The sequence below is a fragment of the Lissotriton helveticus genome, chromosome 9 (assembly GCF_964261635.1).
Source record: "Lissotriton helveticus chromosome 9, aLisHel1.1, whole genome shotgun sequence".
NCBI classification, from domain to species: Eukaryota; Metazoa; Chordata; class Amphibia; order Caudata; family Salamandridae; genus Lissotriton; species Lissotriton helveticus.
The window spans coordinates 1,194,849,274-1,194,870,440 of record NC_136070.1 but is presented as its reverse complement, the minus strand read 5'-3'; the positions used below and the strand labels follow the sequence as shown (position 1 = coordinate 1,194,870,440).

Below are 21,167 nucleotides of genomic sequence, written 5' to 3'. Positions count from 1 at the left end.
GGCCACATCGAAGACAAGGGTCACTGGCTGTGGTGTAGCCTAACCCTATCGTAATAAATCCGGTGCAGTATCTTATATTGAATGAGTAGTAGTCGGGATTTAATCGTAACTTCTCTGTGGTGCATCAGGGCTGCTTCCCAATCTATTGTGTCCATCTCACCCAAGTCCTGTTCCCATGTAGCTCTCAGTTTCCCCAATCTATCTGGCGTGTTATTATGCAGGGTCTTATATGTCAGGGATAGTAGCTTATTGGGCATGTGTTCTTGCAGCAGATGACCCTCCAACAGGGCATATTCCGGCAAAGGAGAGGAGAGCGCCGCCTCAGCCCTCCATGCATGATGCAGTTGTGCATATTTAAGGAACTGAGTGGGGCGTAGCCCATACTCTGTTGCCAGCGCCCCATAGGGTTTAAGCACCAGGTCCCCCAGCGTGGTGATTCCAATATCATTCCACCCTTCAAAACTCCTGAGTTTATGGAGCTCCTTCAGCCATGAGCAGGACCATATCAGTGTCTGCTTTGTTGGTTTATGTGCCCATCCCATCATCTTTGTTGCCCTGACCCAGACCTCTATGGTGATTTGTGTGGCCGGGAGTACCCGTCTCTTTCCAGTGCTCCCATATAAATAGTGCAGACTGGTGTGGCACGCCATGGTATCCCTTTCCAATCTAGATCTAGGGTGATCAGCTAAAGCATGGAGCCATTCATTTATCGCCCCACTGGTTTCTCTGGAGCATGTCAATGGCTATACTCGGTTGCTTTCCCAACCAAAGCAGGGAACGCAATTCTGCATTTATCACCTTAAACGCCTGTCTGGGGAGGGGAAGTATTAGTTTTGTAGGGCATACAAGAAACGAGGTAACAATCATTTTAAACATTGCGGCTCAGCCTAATATCGTGAGGGGAAGGACCTTGCACCTAAGGGCATCGTCCGCAAAATACGCAATCACTCGCTGGATTTTTTTTTTGATAGGATGTATTTGTCTGTAGTCAGGTAGATCCCCAGGTACGTGAACACAATGTGTGACCTGAAGGGCCCCAGGCAGAGGGTGCCACGTTTCATCCTGTCGCGGGCTATACAGGAGCAATTTATGCCAGTTTATCATGTACCCCGAGAAGGAGCCATACCTGCCCAGGAGCCTGAACAGTGTGGGACTGTAGTGGCCGGTTGAGTAACAGAGCAGTATATCATCCGCATATATCGAGATTTTCTCTTCCTGGGTGTCGGTCTGCGATATTCGAAATCCCCATATCTCCTCTGCCAGCCAGACCTCACTGGCCACTATGTGAACGGTGAGGGCGAACAGCAGTGGAGACAGAGGGCATCCCTGCTTGATCCGCCTCCTAATGGGAAAGTCTTCAGATAGGATCCCGTTCACCTTAATCCGGGCTCGGGGGCTGCATATAGGAGTCCCACCCACTTCCTGAAGTTAGGGGCAATGCCAAATTTGATCAGAGCTGCCTCCAGAAAGGGCCAGTGTACAGCATTGAACGCTTTTTCAGCATCAAGGGAGAGGAACATACGTGGATCCTCCCGTCCCTTCACCTCCATGAGCCAATTATGGGTCAGTTGTAAATTTTGCCTAGTCGCCCTGTCTGGTAGGAATCCCGTCTGGTCCTGGTGTACCAGGCCTGAAATCACCCGGCGCTGTCGGAGGGCCAAGACAGTCGCCAATAGCCTAGCCTCCACATTCAGGAGGGAGATTGGTCGATAAGACGTGCATTCCTCGGGAGGCCTGCCTTGTTTATATATGGGTATGATCGTGGCCATCCGTAGGTCAAGTGGGAGGATGCGCTCTTGGGCAGTGTCCTTAAACAACGCTAACAGGTGGACCGTCAATAGATAGGCTCCTTTTTAAAAAAAAATCAGCTGGGAGTCCATTTGGACCTGGGGGCTTCCCTGGACGGAGTCTGGTTATTGCCTCTCTAATTTTAGTAGCCATGTCGGTTTCAAGGGTCTCCTTGTCCGTTAAGATCGAGGTTTGAACAGTAGTCCGGTAAGCCATGATCTCTTACTCATCCAATTTCCTGGCCTTGTAAAATTCCCTAAAGTAGGAAGCAAAAGTCTGAACAATCTGGGCATCCCCCCTCTGTATCTGCCCCTGCCCATCAACCCCGCCATCTATCCACCTGGTGTCCCTTTCCCTACAGCTTAGCCATGCTAGCAGCTTTCGGGACTTTTCCCCCACGTCATAATCTGTGTAGGGTCGCTAGTGCCTGTGCTTTGGCTTCGTCCGTTGCTAGGGTATTATACTGCGGTTGGATATCAGTCAGACGCCAAAGCACCTGCGGGTCCCTTTCGGACCAATATTGCCACTCTAGATCTAGTATTCGGGTTTCCAGGGAATTAAGAACCTCTTGCGCTTGGCGCCATAAGGATACATTCTGGACCTGTTCCACACTACAGATACAGATGCATGTAGCCATTAAATGTTTATCAAGTAACTGACTTATAGGCTGGATACATGGGTGGAAGGACAAACCATGTTCTCTTACTGAGCTCAGCTTTCAGAAACCAAAGTCAGGTATACTTGCATCCCAACTTGTTTAGGATACACTATTTTTATATGACATTTGTATGCGATGTTTGAGGGATGGAAAGCAGCTAAACCTATAACTATTAAATTACTTATCATTATATATTTTATGCAGCAACCCTTTAGCTTGCTTTTGTCACATGAAAGCAGCAAGGCCATTATAGCTCGGAAAAGCTTGCAAAAAGGGTCAAAGTTCGTTAAGACGTACCAAGTTTCCCATTCATGGAGAGGATGCAATGCTTAAAAAAGAAGGAATCACTATAAACTACATTTTACATGTCTTAGACAGTTAGATGCCTTCAGGAAAATAAAAGTTGTAAGATTAGTAGAAATTCTCCACCATTGCTAAAAGAAGGCTAACTATTGTCATCACTGTAGTGCAGCTCAGGAAAATCAAAGTACAAAGGCAAAGTCATTAATAAAATGGAGCTTGCACACTTTTGAACAGTGAAATACACATTGAGACCAAACTAATGCACTGTTAAACCGCCTTTATAAAGAGTCAAACCAATTTGGTGCCTCTTGCCAAAACAAGATACCTACCTGCAAAGCTTTAATGTACAAAATTGCACCTAAATTACTCTAGGCAGGCTGTTAGCAATAACTGATACAGGGTAACTAGCATTCTTGGTTCACTTGGACCTCTAGCAGCCCTCAATACAGTCCATTGACAACCATTAGTGGCAGCTGTATCAATCTGAATTGGCTCCATTCATTGATGGACCAAATGAGTTGTGCAGTAGCAGGAAACGTACACTGATAGTGGAGGTATTAATGTACAACTCCTGTTTATGTTCACCAGTTGCAGGTTATCATGCCTAGAAATTGATACACAACGCTTCTGGCTACCGATGGGTGACAGTAGCAGATTCTAGTGACTAGTCTGTGATTGGGTAAGTTCGTCCTGGATGATAGCAGGCAGCCAGAGTTTAAGGGACCCAGAAACTTAGTTTTTGCCCCGTGTTCCAATGCATAAACTGATAAATGTCTATCATGTCTGCCGCCATTCTGCATATCCCAGGGCCAAAGCAAAGTTACTGGGTATTTGCTTGGATTCATGAATGGCCCCAACAGTTCCTGAAATTCCGTGGCCATCTCCACAAGGTACGAAAGAATTCTGGAATGCGAGACCATTCATGGCAAAAACTAAAATGCCACTATAACTGGAGGGGCAAATCCATATTTAAATAACTATACATGCAGGTATGACAACTGGTTGGCAGAATGCAAGTTCAACAAAACTTGGCTACTCCGATCATCATGAATAAAGTAAAGCATGCACCCAACAGTCTCTCTTCACAAACTATACCAACCAGGGTGAAACTTATCAATTCTTTGACCCATATGACGCTTTGCAGAAATGACCTATGACCTCAAAACCTAGTAGAAATTAGTCTATATCCACAATAAAAAATAGCCAAGTAAACTCTTTTTCCATCATGGTGTGACCTTCTGGAAAAGTCTGAGTAAATGTGTAAGATAATGTACCACTAGGTTAAAGAAATGGCTTAAAACAGGATTATTCTGTGCATTGTCTGTTCTCAGCTACGACAGTGGTGCATGGATGCCTGCTGGTCTAGTAGCACCATACAAGCTCCTGCCAGAAGGAGACAAGTCAGCAAGGCTTAGACATAATGATGATTGTTAAGCATTTTAGCAAGACATTGCTACACACAATGATCCTTCCTGTAAAATTCCATGAGCAGAAGTCAAAAGGTGAATTAAACGACTTTAATTAAAACCATTGAATATACGCTTGGCTCAATGTCTAGTTGAGCAATCATTTTTAAAAACCTTCATACATTTTACAAATCCACTAATAAAAAGCAGCATCAGTGCCGTTAACACAAAAATTGCTAATCTACAGTTCTCAAAAATTCAATTCCTGAATATTTTTAATTAAAAATCTTTTCCTGGCACAAGAAAAAGCCGGACTGCAGCATAATACATGAGTAAGAGACTTTTACAACAGCTTAAGCAGCCAGCTGGATTTTGACTACTATATCTCCACAGCAGTTACACCTCCCTGCATCAAACATGAACTGGACTTGTATCTACAATGAGTCAAGATCAAACTATGGCTTGCGCTTTGTTTTTCATAGCTTCTTACAACTAGTTTGTTGTGATACTATGTTCTGAAGGATTCAGGATCTTTATATCGGGATTTTAAACATACTATCTGCTTCAATATTTCCTTGAACCTTCTATAAGAAAGGTTTTGCTTCAAAGGATTTGTCATTTTAAGCGTAGTGTCTAAAGCAATGAGCCAAAGAGTGTTCTTAATAGATCAAACTCTTGACAGAGTAAACCTTTAAATGAATTCTTATCGGTGTGTTTTAGTTTAAGCAAATGTAGTTTTAATAAGATATTGGGTAAAGTGTTCAATTGATTAAGCTGAATGCCCGTTGAACCAGAGTACGGCAGCCTAGAGCCAATCTATAAAGTTTACTTTACTGTAAACCTGAATTAACCCGCAATTTAGTTTGTGACAAAAGGCTGGAGTGCATAGGTAAAAGATTGTAACAAGTTTACACTTTATTTCAAAAGTAGTTCTAGTGATGGACAAGCAAGATGCTTTGAAAGCGGTGCAAGAGAATATTTTTGCAATTCTTTGCTTTCAAAAGCCTGCAAACGGAGATATTGTTGCCTGCTTATTGTAATTCCACACCTAAATATTTATATCGTGTAGTAGAGGAGATCGACCTATAGCCTAATTTCCAAGTTAGCTTAAGTCTGCATCATCTTGTAAAGATCAATATCAGTCTTTAGTTTGTTCCCTAATTAGGTCTAGTTTATTGGCTTTACATTAAGCATTTAGTTTGAAGCATTTTCGAAAATACACATCTGAGAATTAAAATCGGTGTAGCAAGTGCTCATTTAACTTCAGTGGGCTTGCTCGTGGGTTGATCGGGTCTTAGCCATATAGGCAACGAATTAGCTGGGGTAATAACACATCCTTGGTTTAATCCGCAGTGTGAATATTTTGTTTGTCAAGGTACCATCTGCCTCCATTTTCACTTGAATCCAGTTCCTGGAATACAATGATACTGCGTATAATGCTTTTTCTGGGATTACCCATTTGTTTGATTTTGCCCAGAATCATCTATCAATACTGTTCAGAGCCCTCTTGAATTCGATATAACAAGCATATAGATTTCTGCCCTTATCCATCATTTTGTAGTCTACTAGAGTAGAGATAGTCATAATGTTGTCAGTGGTCCCATTCTCTTTCTTGAATCCTGTTAGGATCCAGGGATCAAGCTCTATTCAGAAGTCCATTGTTATAGGTCTTCGCGGACCAGTGAAGCATAATATTTGGCCTCCATCTCCAAAAGAGATCTGAGCCTGTAATTTGAGTGGTGTGATTTATCTACTTTTTATACACTGAACGCCGGTACGATCCTTGCCATAATGCAGAAACCATGCATGTAGAATAGCAACCTTCAGAAACCCTTACGATTTTCTCTAGCTAATGCAACAGATTAATTTTTAAGACAGTTGCCGGCATACCGTTCAGTCCAGGTGCTCCATCTTTTCCACACATTATCCTGAGCAACTGTTCCTTTCTTACAGTCAAATGCCCGCATATCTTTGTCTTTTGATCGATTCCTTTATTCTTTGCATTTTGGCAGATGCACTCTGAATGGTGGACGATGGGACACATCTGCTTCCTTTGTTGCATCCTTTGTCACAGGGTTTTTATCCAAGTCTCCCAATCAGTGGCATTTATAGAATGACATGCTTGAGTGCTGCTAAGTGTTGGAAATTCTGATTACACACCTCCAAAATTATCTCGTGCTCTGGGAAGAGCTGGCCTAGTAAATGAACACACACTGCTTTCCTTCGCAATTACTTTGGCCTCCAAAATCATGTATCTGTCTTGCTGTAACCACATTTCCTGCTTTCACTCCTCACTCACGTGTTTTTGTTGCCATTCTTTTTTTGGCAATTTATTTTTTTGCTGGTCATATTTTTCTTGTGCACAAGGAGTTAAAGTTTAGTTATTCGAGTTGTGTCCTTGCTTATATGATTGCAAAATGCATCCTATTTAATTCATGATCTCACTCCAAGCAGTGGTATTGCTTATTGTTGCAATGGTTGCTAGTAAGCTGGAGATGTTGTGCCTTCCGTTCTTCCGGGTTTGCACACCATTTGATTCTTTTAGCTTTTTTGCTCACAAACTCACCCCAAGTTTCTCATACACGGCATTGTGAATTCTTTGATATTCAAGAAAATTGTATGCAGTGAACGGCAACATTCTAGCCGATGTTCAATTTTGACTAAAACAGATTTACTAGGGCAGTTAATACAGTGGTTACATCCAACATGGGCTTACGTTTTATTGTTTTTTTTTTTGCAGTGTTAGTGAAAGAAGCCATTTGGCAGCTGGAAGTCACCCATATAGAGCATTCATGATGCTGGAGTGCATCAATTTAATTAAGTATATTTTGTTTCCTTTTACTGGTTTCTTGTAGCCCCGAGGAAGTCTGTGGTGACTAAACCCCCAATGATGAAAAACGTGTTGGCTACAGGAATTTTCTGGACCTGTTTGGATGCATATAGATACATTAACTGAATAAATTAACAGTGTATACTTTGGATCTATCAAGACTGAAGAAATGTTTTTGACTTTGGTGCTCAGGAGTTTATTCAATTGTTGTAGGGGGCAGTTTCTCCCAAACAAAGGGTTTGGTGGCTACCATCTCTCCTTGGAGCACCTGTGGGGATTTGTTTATTAAAACACATTTCGGTACACAACTCAACGCAGACATATAACCTTGACACTTTGCTTGAAGCAGAATTACTTTTTAAAAAATTTTTTAGGACCACGTCTGGTCTGTCATCCGATAAACTAAAGCACTAGAGTGCGCCTTATTTTTTACCCCAAGCCATTTACGTTCCATGATATGATTTAAAGCGTATGCGGTTTGTGTTTTGCCATCTTTTAAAAGTGATCCGTGATGCCTTTGATAAACTCTAAGTCACGGTTTCTTGCCAAGGGTCGTCCCTCCCTCTTCCCTTCGGCCTGCCCCTCACCCTGAAGCATTGCGTCTTGTGCAAATGCATCTGTGTATACTAACAAATAAACAAACCCCCTGACTCCCCCCTTCCTGCCACCCTGCACTGTGGGATTAGAACTTCCCACAACCCCAATTTACAGAGAGCCTGTAGCCCCAACTAGCAAAATAAACATATTTGGGGGTTGGCTTCCCCCGTATAATTCCTTCGCAAGCCTGCGTGACCTGCAGTTATCTACCTGCCCCATGAAAGACACAAACCTATCCGGACTATTTCAACCAGTTCCCCACGTTCCCATCCCATTGGTTAGCGATCTGAAGGATACCCCACTCTATCTTGAAGCATCCCCTAGTCCCATGCATCGTGTCTGTCCCTTACTCTTCCGTCACCCAGTTTGCTTCTTGCATACCCCTCATCACCTGACTTCTGATGGTTCATGGATGTCCTGCAGCCCTTGTCCGTGAAAAGTTTCAGGGTCTCTAGTGTCAACTGCTCCCCGTACGGGGTTACAGGGACATCTTGGATTAGACTCTTCCTCCGCGACCTGCTTCTCCAGTCGAGGACTCTTCATTGTGCCCTTTCCGAGGTTGGGATCTCATCGGGCCCCTGTAGTGTAGAAAATCCTGCGCCCGCCTCCCCTCTAACCATTTCTCATGCCTCCTCTGGGGACTGAAATAAACAGGAATTTCCTTCTGTAAGGACTTTGAGCTTGGCGGGAAATAACATTTTATGTCCTTTTCCCACAGGGCTCTCTTAACCTCAAAACTCCTACTTTGTTTGTGGACCTGGTAGGTGAAGTCAGGGAAGAATCAAATCATGGAGTTCTCATACTTAAGGTCGCCTTGCGCCTGGGCTGCTTGCAGAAAGATGTCTTGGTCTCTAAAGTTCAACATTCGGGCTAGGATGGTTCGCGGCGGGGCATCCCGCCTCGGAGGTGGGATCATCACTCACTGGGCCCTCTCCACTGAAAAGAACTGATAAGCATTTGGGCTTCAGGTTACATGCAAAATTTTTAATAATTTGAGGATGGTGTCCCAGTATATGCCGGCCCCATGTGCTACATTGCGACGTTACAAGAATTATATATTTCAAAGTTACTTCCTCCTCTGAAACCAAATGTTTCACCTCTTCCTGAGTTACTTTTATTACATTATTGGGCCACGTCCGAGCATGTTCTTGCCATCTGTTCAGTTTGTCTGCTTGTGCTGCAACTTGTGCATCACTCAGTATTTTTCTCAATTTCAATCAAATCATAGGAGGAGTCATTGGCACGGTTTATTATTGCTTGTTATACTTCGGAATGGTTGCCTTTTCCCTTTACCTACCAGGCTGAGACCAATTGTACTGCTCAGGTGTTAAACGTATTCCCTGTTTTACTGAGGTGGTGTAATTCTTTGGGATCTTGGTTTGCTTTTATTCTAGAGTGAGACAGTGCGGAGTCATGTTTCTTTAGCACTAATGCTGGGGGTAATTTTGGAGGTTAGTGTCGAACACTGGGAATTAAAAGCAGTTAATTTATTTATTTATATCAATTGTAAAGTGTACTGTGACCAGACATACCCTGGCACTGAAGCAAAAGGTTGTTTAGAAGGAAGGGACAGTGTGACACTGCTGAGAGTCTCTATTGCTTTGGAAACAGCCAGGTCTTCAAAGCCTTCCTAAATTTCTGCAGGTCTGTGTGCAGTCTCCGATTAGGCGGAACTTGTTCCTCAACTGAGCAGTCTTTACTCAAAAGGTTCGTCCACCTTGACAAATCTTTCAGAACCTGTGTACCAGCATGAGATTTGTGGTGGCAGAACGGAAATACCTCTTTAGAACATCTCTTCAGTCTACGTTGCAACAGCACTGAGCCCTTGTTCCGAAGGGCCCTGAACGCGATGCACATAGACTAAGATCCTCTGTTCCACGGGAAGCCAATGGAGTCCTCTAAGGGCAGTAGATTTAGAGGCTAAACAATATCTATTGAACATTAGCTTGGTGGCAGCGGTCTGAACTCTTTGCAATATTTTAACCAAATAATCGTGGGTCCCAAGGAGAAGAGCATTACAATAGTCAAGATAACCAAATATAATGCTCTGTGCAATTAAAGATCTAGCATGCACAGATAACACCGGGAACACCGGAGGCCAGGAAGCAGTGCAAAACAAACACCAGTTCACTTTTTCACGTTGAGTTCCTGGCTGATCAGTATATGTTTGAGTATTTGATTTTAGTAGGATTAGGGGGCTTCCTAACATTCTATTGTCCCTCATATCTTCTGGCAGTGGATAGCTCGGATTTTGTTCAGCTTGAACTTGTTTCTTCCTTAGTCATGAGTTAAATTTCTGTTGAGATTGTGGGTCTACTTGTTAGAGTGCCGAAGAGTTATTAGAGTACAGTGAAAATATTTCCTGAAATTTCGGTGTTGGATCATCTTTGCTCGACCCCCTCCCCGTTCCCCCCTCCCCCACCCCCCCACCCCTTCCCCCCATAAACTCGGTTCATTTGTTATTACTCCAATCTTAAGTTGTGTTAATTTTTCTGGTTCTTTCTATACAAAAATAAAAATGAGCTTTGCCTTTTCCTTTTGTACATTGTACTACTTTGTCCTCAAGACTCTTGTCCTCACTAGCTTTGCACATTTTTGAGTCCATTGTTTCGAGACTAGCGTTCTCTCTGGGCTCATTTTTAGCCTGGGATGCAATTTGTAGGTTTGCAATATTCCGCCCCCGATTCCACACTCCCCTCCCCCTTCCCCCTCACCCCCCCCCTCCCCACCACAGTACTTCCCAAGTCATGGGCCATGAATGGGCGGATTTGACATCTGTAGAATTGCATCACTTTGTCAAGATGTCTGTTATTTTGGATACAGTAACTTAAGGCAGTTTTAATATGTCGTATGAAATATGAGTACTCTGATCTGAGATTTTTTCATTAGTCATTCCAATTTACAATTAATAAAAAGGAAAATGTTAGAAATAGCAGTGGAGACAATTATTCACCACTACCAAGGCCTCAATATTTCTTAAGCTGAACCCTGACCGTTAAGAATACCTTAATTTGATCAGACCAGTGTTGGAGTGGACTAGGTTGAAAATAGCATATGGGAAGTGTCTGCAAATATGCAAGTCCAAAAATATACTTTATGTACTCTATCCACAAGACACTACGTGCCCTAAAATCACAGAAAGACTTGGCCAATGCAGCTAGCTACATGTGTAGTGATCAGACTTCTGCTTCATCATGGCTCTACCAAACATCCAGAATCTACTAAGGCAATTCAACTGGGAGGAAAGCTGTCACTTTAAATTATTTTGCACCCCAAGACTTAATTCAGAGGGTTGGCAGCCCGCTTACATTCACTGCTTCAAAATGTAAATACAATCGACCTACTTGGAAAGCTTAGGCAGGGCTGGAATTAGATATTTTCTTAAATGGGTATAATTTGCATTTCTGCAGCACATTGTCATTACTGTATTTGTAGATTTCAGTACTGACCGTTGCCAATCCCACACATCGCCATGGTAACTGCTTCATCCCCTTTCCAGCCCAAAAGTATTGTATAACAGACTGATTTAGCAAAACAAGCAAAAAAGAAACCTCATTCTACAGCAATACCCACACTGTCTCCGATGGAACGGAGCTTGTAGAACGGCTGAATGTAAAACCATGAGCCCTCATTCCCCGCTTCATCCAGGGTTACTCGCATGGCGTTCTTCTCCAAAAGTGCTGGCAGACGTTTGTTCACAGTAAGGTACTTGTTACTCTTTAGGTGCAGCAGCTGAAAGAAAAGGAGGAATCCTTAACTACACACCAGAAATAACTGGTGATTCACTTTGCTTCATTGTAAGCTTTGCACAAGGACACCTACATATCCCTTAACCTTTCTAACCAAAATAAAAAGTTACTTACGTTACGTAACACTCGTTCTGGTTGATATTTTAACCGCAGATCCCTTGTCAATACCCCAGGTGCCAGACCTGACCCGCCCCCCCCCCCCCCAACCCCAACCCCCAAAAGTAAAGCCAGATCTGCATATAAGCCCCACCGAGCACTGAGCTCAGTTTCTTTCTGGGCTGTATAACATGAAGCTTGATAAGTGAAATGTATACTATGAACTATTTATAGAGATAGGAAAAATATGTTTCACAGAATGGGGAGTTGGGAATGCTATGAGGAATCTGCAGTAAGAGAACCCACCAGGAATAGCATTTCCAAAGGTAAGAAACGTACTTTCACTTACTGATGAATTTTTCACCTTGTAAATAGATAAACCTGTACCTCCCAAGGTGGTGCGTCTATGGAATGGCTCACACCAAAAATTCATGCAATACCGAACGGCCAAAGTGCACTTTCTGCCAAACCCACCTAACAAAGACTAGAAAGAAATTGAAGGAAATCTTATAAGCACTAAAAAGGTCTACAGGAAACCTCCTTGTAATCATTACATGATCAAACGTTGTTAGGCGGACTACTTTGCACTTAATTGCAGTAAATTCGACCCAGAAAGTATTCTCTATTGTAGAAGGCTATGATGAACACCGCAGACTTAAATCCTGTGGTAAGTGTCAAAAGCACGAGCCTAGGACTTTACAAGTTTCCTTGATATCATTTTTTTTAAAATCACAATCTATGCATCATTTCAAGGTCAGAAACCTTCGTCCCATGGAGTTGGAGAGGTGGGATGCCCAATACCTTGGACCCAACTTAAACCCAAGCTCTCTCCCTTCTCAGACATACAAGATGAGAATCTGCTTGCTTTAATGGCAAAGGTAAGGTATGGATCCCCTATCTGGACCCTGCCCTTCCTTTTAATTTTCAAAGGATAGTGGGAATTGTTCTTCCCATCAGAGGGGATCTTAAATCATCTCATTGGTTAGTGGTCAGATCCAGTACTTGGAAGCATGCAGTGGTGGAACTAGTACTCAAGAAAGCAAACTTGAGCCCTTTAGTTACTGAAAACTATACGCCAATCTCCTCGCTTCCATTTTTGGGCAACATGTAAATAAGCAATTTTCTGACTTCTTGGAAAAGAACGATTTCCTATATGCCTCTCAAACTGGGTTTAGGCCCTGTAATAGCACCGAGACAGCGCTATTGGAAGTTGTAATGGACCTTAAAAATAATACTAGACCGAGGCAGCTCTCCAGGCTTGATCTTAGCACTGCACTTAAAACAGTATCTCATGCAATTTAAGAGACTCGCTAACTCAGGAGTGACATCAGGCCTTGAAGTGGCTGGCATCTTTTTTTGGAAGATCTAAGCTTTCAGGTATAGGATAAACTGTTCCTCACAATCTCTAGGATTGTTGAATGAGTGCCCAAGGGTTTCCCACCAAGTCCTACTTTATTTAACTTGTTTCTTCGACCACTGGGTGACTTTTTTAAGTAGTTTGTCCTTTTTGGCCTCATGCTCGGTTGATACCCAGATCATCATTTCTTTGGCCAAAGAATCACCTAACATAGGCCTGTTAAAATCTTGCCACACTTTAGTAGCCAAGTAAATGGACTCTTTTGTAAAACTCCGACAAAATTGAAGTTATGATAATTGGGAATAATCTAAATCTCTGGTCTCCACATTGCTGGCCTGAATCCTTCAGCCCGCAACCCCAGCCTAAGTCGGTGGTTAAAAATGTGGTATTCTGGTTGGATGATGAACTCTTCCCATAGACAAGCAAAGACTTGCTATTTGCTTTGGTACAATGAGAACGGTTAGAAAGATTTTAGAATTCATGCCAGACTCTGCTTGAAGAACCAAGAGGCTTTGGTGACCTCATACTTGGAATACGGAAATGGGCTGTACTTAGCAGCCCACAATTCGTGCTGAATAGACTGCATGTGGTGCAAAACGCTGCAACTCGTCTTTTGCTAAAGATTCCCAGACATCAGTCTGTATCTGCCGCCATAGCGAAGTTGCAGTGGTTACTTGTAAGAAAAGCCTATATATTTCAAGGCCTTCTGTTAAGTGCACAGAATAATAAGGGCCCAAGTCTGCTAGGTCATATGCTGTACCACACAATAGTCCTCGAAGACTGCTTCAGTCTACCAAATCCTATCTGGTAACCACCCCAAGAATACATAAAAGGCAAACTGGTGATCGTTACTGGTTTAGAAACTGGAATGAGATGCCACTTTCCAGGCGTTGATTTCAGGCGAATTAACTTTCAAGAAAATACTTAAGACTTGGCTTTTCTGTTGGGTTTATTGACAGTTCTCCAGGCTCTCGTGCTAACTGTTTCAACGCTGGGAAACCCTTTGTGGGTAGGCATGCGTTTTTATGAATCTGGTAAACTGAAATGGAGATTAGTGAACGTGTGGACTTCCGCCCATGTCGCAGCCTGACCGATGTCCAGGACATCAAACTCACAAAAGGTGATTGCCAGTTGTTAGACAAATTGCAAGCATTCCTCCAATCGCTTTGGGTAGCATCCCAACTCATCCTTATTTTTCTCCCAATGCCACCTGAGTTTTCACCCAGCAACACACAAATCAGCCTTGACCCTGCTCCTTATGGAAACAGTCCAGCCCAAAGTGCCAAGCCAGGTCTTCACCAAACCAGAACACAAGCAACCTAGGATCAATTTCGTCCAGTCATGGGTTGCTTGTGGTCATGTTCAGGGAGGACCTGGCGTGGAAGTTTGGGTGGACTGTTCCTTTGGAGCAGGGTCATAACTGATTTGGATATAGCTAGGTCCAAACGGAGGAGTGGAATAGGGTGTAAGCCCCAAGTAATTACCAATGGCTAAGAATAATTCAAGCATTCCATGCATCGCTTTTTTTGTATACTTAATAATGTCCAGAACAGACACTCAATGGGCCAATCCAAAGGTAGCAGTCTTGGGGCTTGTTCAATGTGCCTCAGGCCTTCTGGGGGGTGCCTCCTTGTCACTATGTTGCAGATTTTAATACAAAGGAATATACACCTCGATATGGTCCATTCTGCATGGCCTTACACCTTTGCGCCAGAGAACCCCATGAAAAGCTTATCAACCAACCAAAGGTTCTTGGTACTATAAACGTGAATACTCAAAGCTGTTTTGGGGTCTAACTGGTGGAGCCACTGCCCCTCTTTCAAAGGGTGAGGTGGATCAAAGAATGCCAAAGACTGATAGATTATCCATTATGAAAGCGGTCCATTAAAAGTTTAAAAAAAAATAATCTGAATGGGCCAGCAATAAAGCTATAACAGTGCCTACGAAGACAGCACAAAATGGAAAACATCTGCCAAATTTGCCTACAACGGGTATGTATTGCAAGAATTACATTAGGACACAAACTACTCAGCAACCAGGGTAAAAAGTTTAACAGATGGATGCTGGACTGGCAGTGACATTTATTAGGGAAGAGGAGGAAGGCAGTTAAATGTGAATGCTCAATCGCCACACATGGAAATCTAGATTTCGCAAGTACTAGTGCAGGACCCTGCCCTGCTGCGACAATCCTCCTGAAGTGGCAACGGAGGACAAATGCTCACAGCCAGAAGTCCATACTCATGGGTCTAATCTAGTGCCTCTAGGATGATTTTGGTCCGGTTCTTCCAGATATTTAGAATTATGGAAGGCGAGGCAGTAAGGCATACAAACATCCCAATCCCCACTCTAGGACAACTGCATTTGAGAGTGCGGTAATTTGCAAACATCAGCACTGAAGTGTAGACATCATATGTTCACGGCCGGGGAAAACCGATCAAGCCAGGATTCTCACAGCTGCTGGAAGATGCCCTGTGCCCTCTCCGGGTGTAGCTGCCATTCATGACTTGCTAAACCTTGCCAGCAGCATTAGTCTACCCTGGCATTTAAAGATTCCACCAGCAGTTTCACTGGCAAGGAGATGTCCTTCAAACTCAAAGTTCCAGAGGGCGTCCTCGCATAGAACCCAGGACCCCACTCTGACTAGCTTGTTGCTGTACTACAAGGCAGTGATGTTGTCAAAGAGGACCTGGTGCAGGCTCCCTTTGATGGACAATAGGAAGAACTTCAACGCCAAAGAAAATGGCCTGCAACTAACAGATCAACATGGAGGACGGTCTCTACCAGAGACCTCCGATGTCCACCCACTCAATTGACTCCCAAAAGTGATGCATTGGTTACCACAATCTGGTCTGGCAGCAGACCCTTCGCCCTACCCCACCACATTTAACACGTCAAACAGCTACCACTGTTGGGCTTCTACAGTCTCTGAAAGTTGGAAGGAATCCAACAGGTTCCCTTGGTGTGGAGCCCATGGAGACTGAAGGTCCCACTGCAGAGTCCACATGTGCCACCTGGGGCAGTTGACAAGCAGATTGCAGGAGGCCAAGACATCTGGGCAACTTTCACTGAAACCCACACCTGAGGCTGAAACCTAGGGATCTCAGCCTGAAAGTCCTGGACCCGTTAGTTGAACTGGAGGGAAGGCTCAAAACTGCACTATATCCAGATTGACGCCAGTGAAAAGTATCTTAAGCAAAGAAGTCCGGTGATACTGGCACAGTGCTTAACACCACCAAAGAGGTCAAGAGATTTGCAGTCATCTGGAGATGGTCTCACTGACTGGCAAGCCCATCTTTAGCAACGAGTCGTGGTAGGGGAAGACTGGAAGCCTCAGCCTCCAAAGATGTGCACAACCACCACCATCACTTAAATGAACACATGGGGTAATGCTAAGGCCAAAGATAAGCATGGACAACTGGAAATGCTTCTGGCCAACCTTGAGCTGCAGGTAAGGCCTGAGAGACTGCATTGCATCAATGACATCAATGTCAAAATAGGCATCCTGCAGGTCCAGTGCTACCGTCCAATCTTCTGGATCTACGGAGAGAGAACTAGGGTCTCACTCCCTATTTCAAAGGCCCCAATCATTGGCTCCTATATCAAAAAGAGCCTGTACCCACTACTGCTAAATAGCCAAATGGTCCTCTGACAGATGTAATATACAAAGGATCAGAGAGGAATGGTAAGGCATATTACAGCACTATCTGACGTACCCTACTGTCAAATGTAATGCTATGCCACCCGTGGATGTAATACCTAATCTTGGATCCCAAGGAATGGCAATGCATTGCCAGAGCAAGCTAAAGCAGTTTAGTGGCAGAATCAGGAGATGCAGATTGAGACTGAGAAGTTTACAGTCCCCTAAGAGGCTGGACGCTCTAGTGGGAACCCGACCCACAAAAGTACTGGGGGAACTGTTGCTGTGGATGTAGGCCTTGGTGCGTTCTTTGAGCCAAACCCAGCCCAAAGCCTCAAATGGGGTAAAGCTGTTGGGCATACTGCTGGACATAACGTCCACGGGATTGTGCTGTGGTCCTGCTTTCCATGAAGCGCTCCAGTGCAGTCTGCTTTTGCTCTGAAGATACTTGTGGCTTCAAATGCAATGTAGGGCCAGAGAGAATTCAATCCAGTGGTTAATTTGTAAAAACAATAAGTGCCGGGGTTCTCTTTAGGAGGTAGCTTGCACCAGCCCATTTCTCCGGTTAGCACTACTATTTCTCCGGTTAGCACTACTATCTTCTGTTGAAGAACAGAACCAACTGCTAACCAAGAAAGTGGGGAGAGAATGTGGCTTAATGCCAGGAGCTGCCCACTTCAGAACTGGGGAACCAGTTTCGAGTCTCTGTGTCAGCTCAACACTTAATCTACCTGTAAATGAATGAGTCCTTCACTGGTGCACCTGAAAAGCACTGGTGTTGATTAAGTGCCGGTGCTGAGCACTAAAAACCACCAGCTCAAATTAAGCACAGATTTAATCCAGTAGCTAGCGAGGTGTATAGACCATATAAAGATGGTCTCATCATGGTAGTGGAACACCTCAGTCATCTCTAGTATCACCATGATGACTCTGCTCATAGTCCGAAGAAAAATTTGTGTTCTGGGTAAAGGCAGTGTTCAGCCAGTCAATGTGGTTGAACCAGCTGTGCCAAAAGTTGCAGAGGGCACAACTTTGGTCGAGGATGTGTCGGGTTCTTGTCAAAGCCCGATAAAATAATGGTATCTTCTGTGAAGCTTGTCAGCAATGTAGGGAATGGCAGGGACTGCAGCACAGGTTTCGAAGACTGGTTGGGCGTCTGTCCTGGAGTCTGGACAGACCCCCACAGCGGAGCAAAGAGGTATAGATGGAGTGTAGGACAAATCCACTAACAGGAGACCTCCTCTTATCGCTGATAAGGAGGCCTGAAAAGATGATAGAGGAAGCCCAAAGGGTGCTGAAAATGTGTAGCATAGTTTCCTTGAAAGCATATACTGGCTACTGAATTCTAGGGTCCAGTGGTAATGCTGCATGCATTGGACTGCGTTGAGCAATCGTTTCCTCGTTAGGAGACCGGAGGGCACCTTGACATCCCTTCAACTTCCATGGCCACAAAGTCGACCAGGAGCAGTCTTTACGCACCTTTTGACAGTGTTCACTAACGTAACATTTAGCTTTGTGATCCCAGATCGCTTAAGGGTTCATTCAGCCACAGTACCCGCAGGATTGAGTTATATGAGGACCGTAGGCACCAAACAAACCTCATGGCAGGCCTGTAACACACATTTGCTTGTGATAACCTCTACAACATGTAAAGCGTGTTGTTTTGGTAGGGCATGTTCCCTTGCACACTGATGCAAAATTCAAAAGAAACAAATTTGTCACAGGACAAGAAATATTTTGGGTGCGAGCTACGTCTCAGTGTCTGAAGGCACAGAAAAAAGGAACAGATATCAGGATTACACTTATAGGGCTCTGGCATGACTTCCAGGGAGGGACAGACCAGATTAAACAATACAGCACCACCAGCTAGCATGCTGGACCAATAAAGATGAAAACAATTCAAAATGCAGTCTGGCATCTAGGGGTATTCACAAGGTGAGGCATCTACAGTTTAAGGTATTCATAAAAAAATAGACATTCAGGGATGTTAGAGTCAAAAAACATTTTAAAAAGTGTTCAATTCAAATTAGTTACCTTCAATCTCTCCTAGGAGTACACAGGTGCTCCTTGCAGCAGTCAAGCAAACTTCTTTCCACCTACCACAACCTGGTCTCCAATAACTACTAGAAAGCCACAAACATAGGAGCATCGGAGATCACAAAAGCACAGGCTTTAGCTAGTGCTGGCATAGACCATATGGAATGGCACAATCGAAGATCAAGAAATACTTCAGGAAGGACTACAATAAAGTTTTTTTATTATTACATAATCCTAATGTCAACTTGCATTTTCAGAGTCCTATCTTTAAACCTACATTTTTCCCTTACGTTTGAAAGGTTTTTTGGTTTATTTTTTTTTGCTTAGCAGTCCAAACATGACAAAGCAGAGGGCGCTCATTTTGAAGGTGTATCGAGGCAGAGTTCAGTGTGTGGATTTGTTTTAAATGTAAACCAAAGTTTGGCTGCATCGCCTACTACAGTCTTGAAGACAAAGCTGCTGTAGTGATGACAACTTGTAAACCAGAGTAGCATGGGCCAAAGTAATCAATCGAACCCATAATATTTCCAGGACAGTCTCCAATGCATCTAGAACATGGCACAACCAAAGACCCAGTGACCACATGAACAAAATCTCAACCTCCAGAAGACGCACCTGTATGACGTTGCCATACTGGATGACTGTGCCCAACAGCTTGCGGTTTTCCGTTTCGTTCTGTTTCTTTTCGAGATCAGCTGCATGCTGTGGAAAGAAATTATATTGAAGTGTAAGAATGAAAGCAGTTAAATAGGCTTTTGCTGTTTCTAGTTATTGTTTTAAATGGCAAACTGAAATAGGTACTTAGTTCTAGCATGCGTGATGCAGCTTCTACTTAATATCTAGCCATAGGATGTACACAATTCGGCCACATGGTGATTGCGTCAGTAACAAACTTTTAAATCAAAGGTGGTTTTCACTATATACGTCTCGAGAATTACTTTTCGCTATCACTGCATACAAGCCCCATACATTGATTGCAAAGTCAAGTTGTATTTTTCTGCATCTTAGTAAATTCCATCTAATCTCGTTTGCAGCGCTTATAAGAGGAGCTAGCATAACCAGACCGAGTGGCATCTTCCTTTCGTAGCACGAATGTTTTAGAAAATCAGGTGTGTGCAAAGACTTCACAACAATGCTCTGACTCGGAGGTTGTGATCTTGGAACTGGTGAAAACCTGTTTGAGCAAAGGTTTTAGAATAGCCTCTCAGATTCAGTGCACGGCCACAGAGGAATGCAAGCCAGTATAATCAAAGCTAACCAAAGTCATGGGTCTGGCTAGATTTACGGTCAAAAGGAGGAGCCGAACTGAGATTTGGCACCTAAAATATACTAAAAGCATGGCAAATTAAAAGCTCTAAAATTGAAAAGGGATGCTCTATCAAATTTTTATTTTTCAGTTAATTTCATCAGCTATTACTAAATAAACATTTATTAAAACACTAGCTTAGCCGTCGTGCGTTGCTGCGATCTCAGAAGAAAGGAAATTTAAGTAAACTTGTTATGATAACATTCAATTTACATTGTGTCATTTTTATTGAAACTTATTCATTTTAATATGGAAAACATTTCAAAGTGTTTTAATTCGGTTTTTTTTATTCGAGTGCTTGTGGATACACGATTGTTTGTTTTTCCGTCTGGTGCGTAGACTAATAAATCAGGTTTTCCGACGCATGAGCTGGCCACATACAGTTGTCCATGTGAGAAGCACGTATTCTCCAAATCTAGTCGACACACTTGCAGCCATTGTCCTTGTGCTTTGTTGATGGTCATTGCAAAAGCGAGTAACACCGGAAAGTGTAAACGTTCAGTATTGGAAAGATTAGGAGGGCCCTGGGTGGCAGAGGGGGGGTGGCCGATATTTAAAAAAAAAAAAAAAATTTTTTTTTTGCCAGAAACCTTCACGGGAGTGTACTCAACAACTTCCCAAAGTTTAATGTGATCTGATGAATGGTGTAGTAATGCATAAAGGACAAACGGACATACTTTGGTTTTTATATATTAAAACATTTAAGACAAACCCATGCCACAACCATGTTAGCATAAATGAACAAAGACATCAATTTATAGTTTTCTCTGCACAGATCCCCATATCCCCAATATGTGTAGGTTCAGGAAGCCCCAACCCTGCCTCACCAATGGAAATAAATAGCTCATTATACTCTGTGCTTCTGCATATACGGTGCATGCCATGCCTATCATGTGCTCCCTAATCACAGTGAAGAGCCCTCCTTACTTCTGCGAGTTCTGTTTCCGCTGCAGAGTAATTAATGCAGTCAGTTAGGCAATCAAGTAGTGTTTTTCTCTGATCAGTTTTACTGCACTTCGGTAATAAACTGGGATTTGACCGTTGCCCTCTGCCAGGCCTAACTCGGTCTGGGCATAGAGGAGCTGCTGGGCTTCAGCAGTTGCGGATGGGGGTTGTGTGCTGCTGATGTCATGGGGGTCCATCCTCCTATTTATTTTATTTATTTTATTTTTGTGTTTTATATAGCGCGAACTTGACCCGTTAGGGTATCAGAGCGCTTTACAGTCGCAGAGTTGTACAAAAGGCATGAAATAATTCTAGTGTATCATCAGTAGCGAGGGGCGGGGTGCAGGGTACAAAGGGATGAAGGGATAACAGACATTTTCCAATACATTTACTCAAAGCAAGGTCCCAGGTTACATGGTGAGTAGGTCATCAGAATGAGGCAAGAGTAGGCCAAGTTT

At 43.4% G+C, this 21,167-nt stretch overlaps 1 protein-coding gene across 1 annotated transcript in view; it reads right to left on the bottom strand.

Moving 5' to 3' along the window:
• The window catches only part of ITPR1 (inositol 1,4,5-trisphosphate receptor type 1), a 1,533,308-nt gene that overhangs the window by 1,059,784 nt on the left and 452,357 nt on the right, over positions 1-21,167 (bottom strand). Inside the window, exons 5-6 of the mRNA XM_078661662.1 lie at positions 19,074-19,160; positions 11,156-11,314 (exon numbers count right to left, since the gene is read on the bottom strand). Of these exons, the coding sequence (XP_078517788.1) occupies positions 11,156-11,314; positions 19,074-19,160 (246 nt within the window). The remainder of the gene's footprint in view (positions 1-11,155; positions 11,315-19,073; positions 19,161-21,167) is intronic.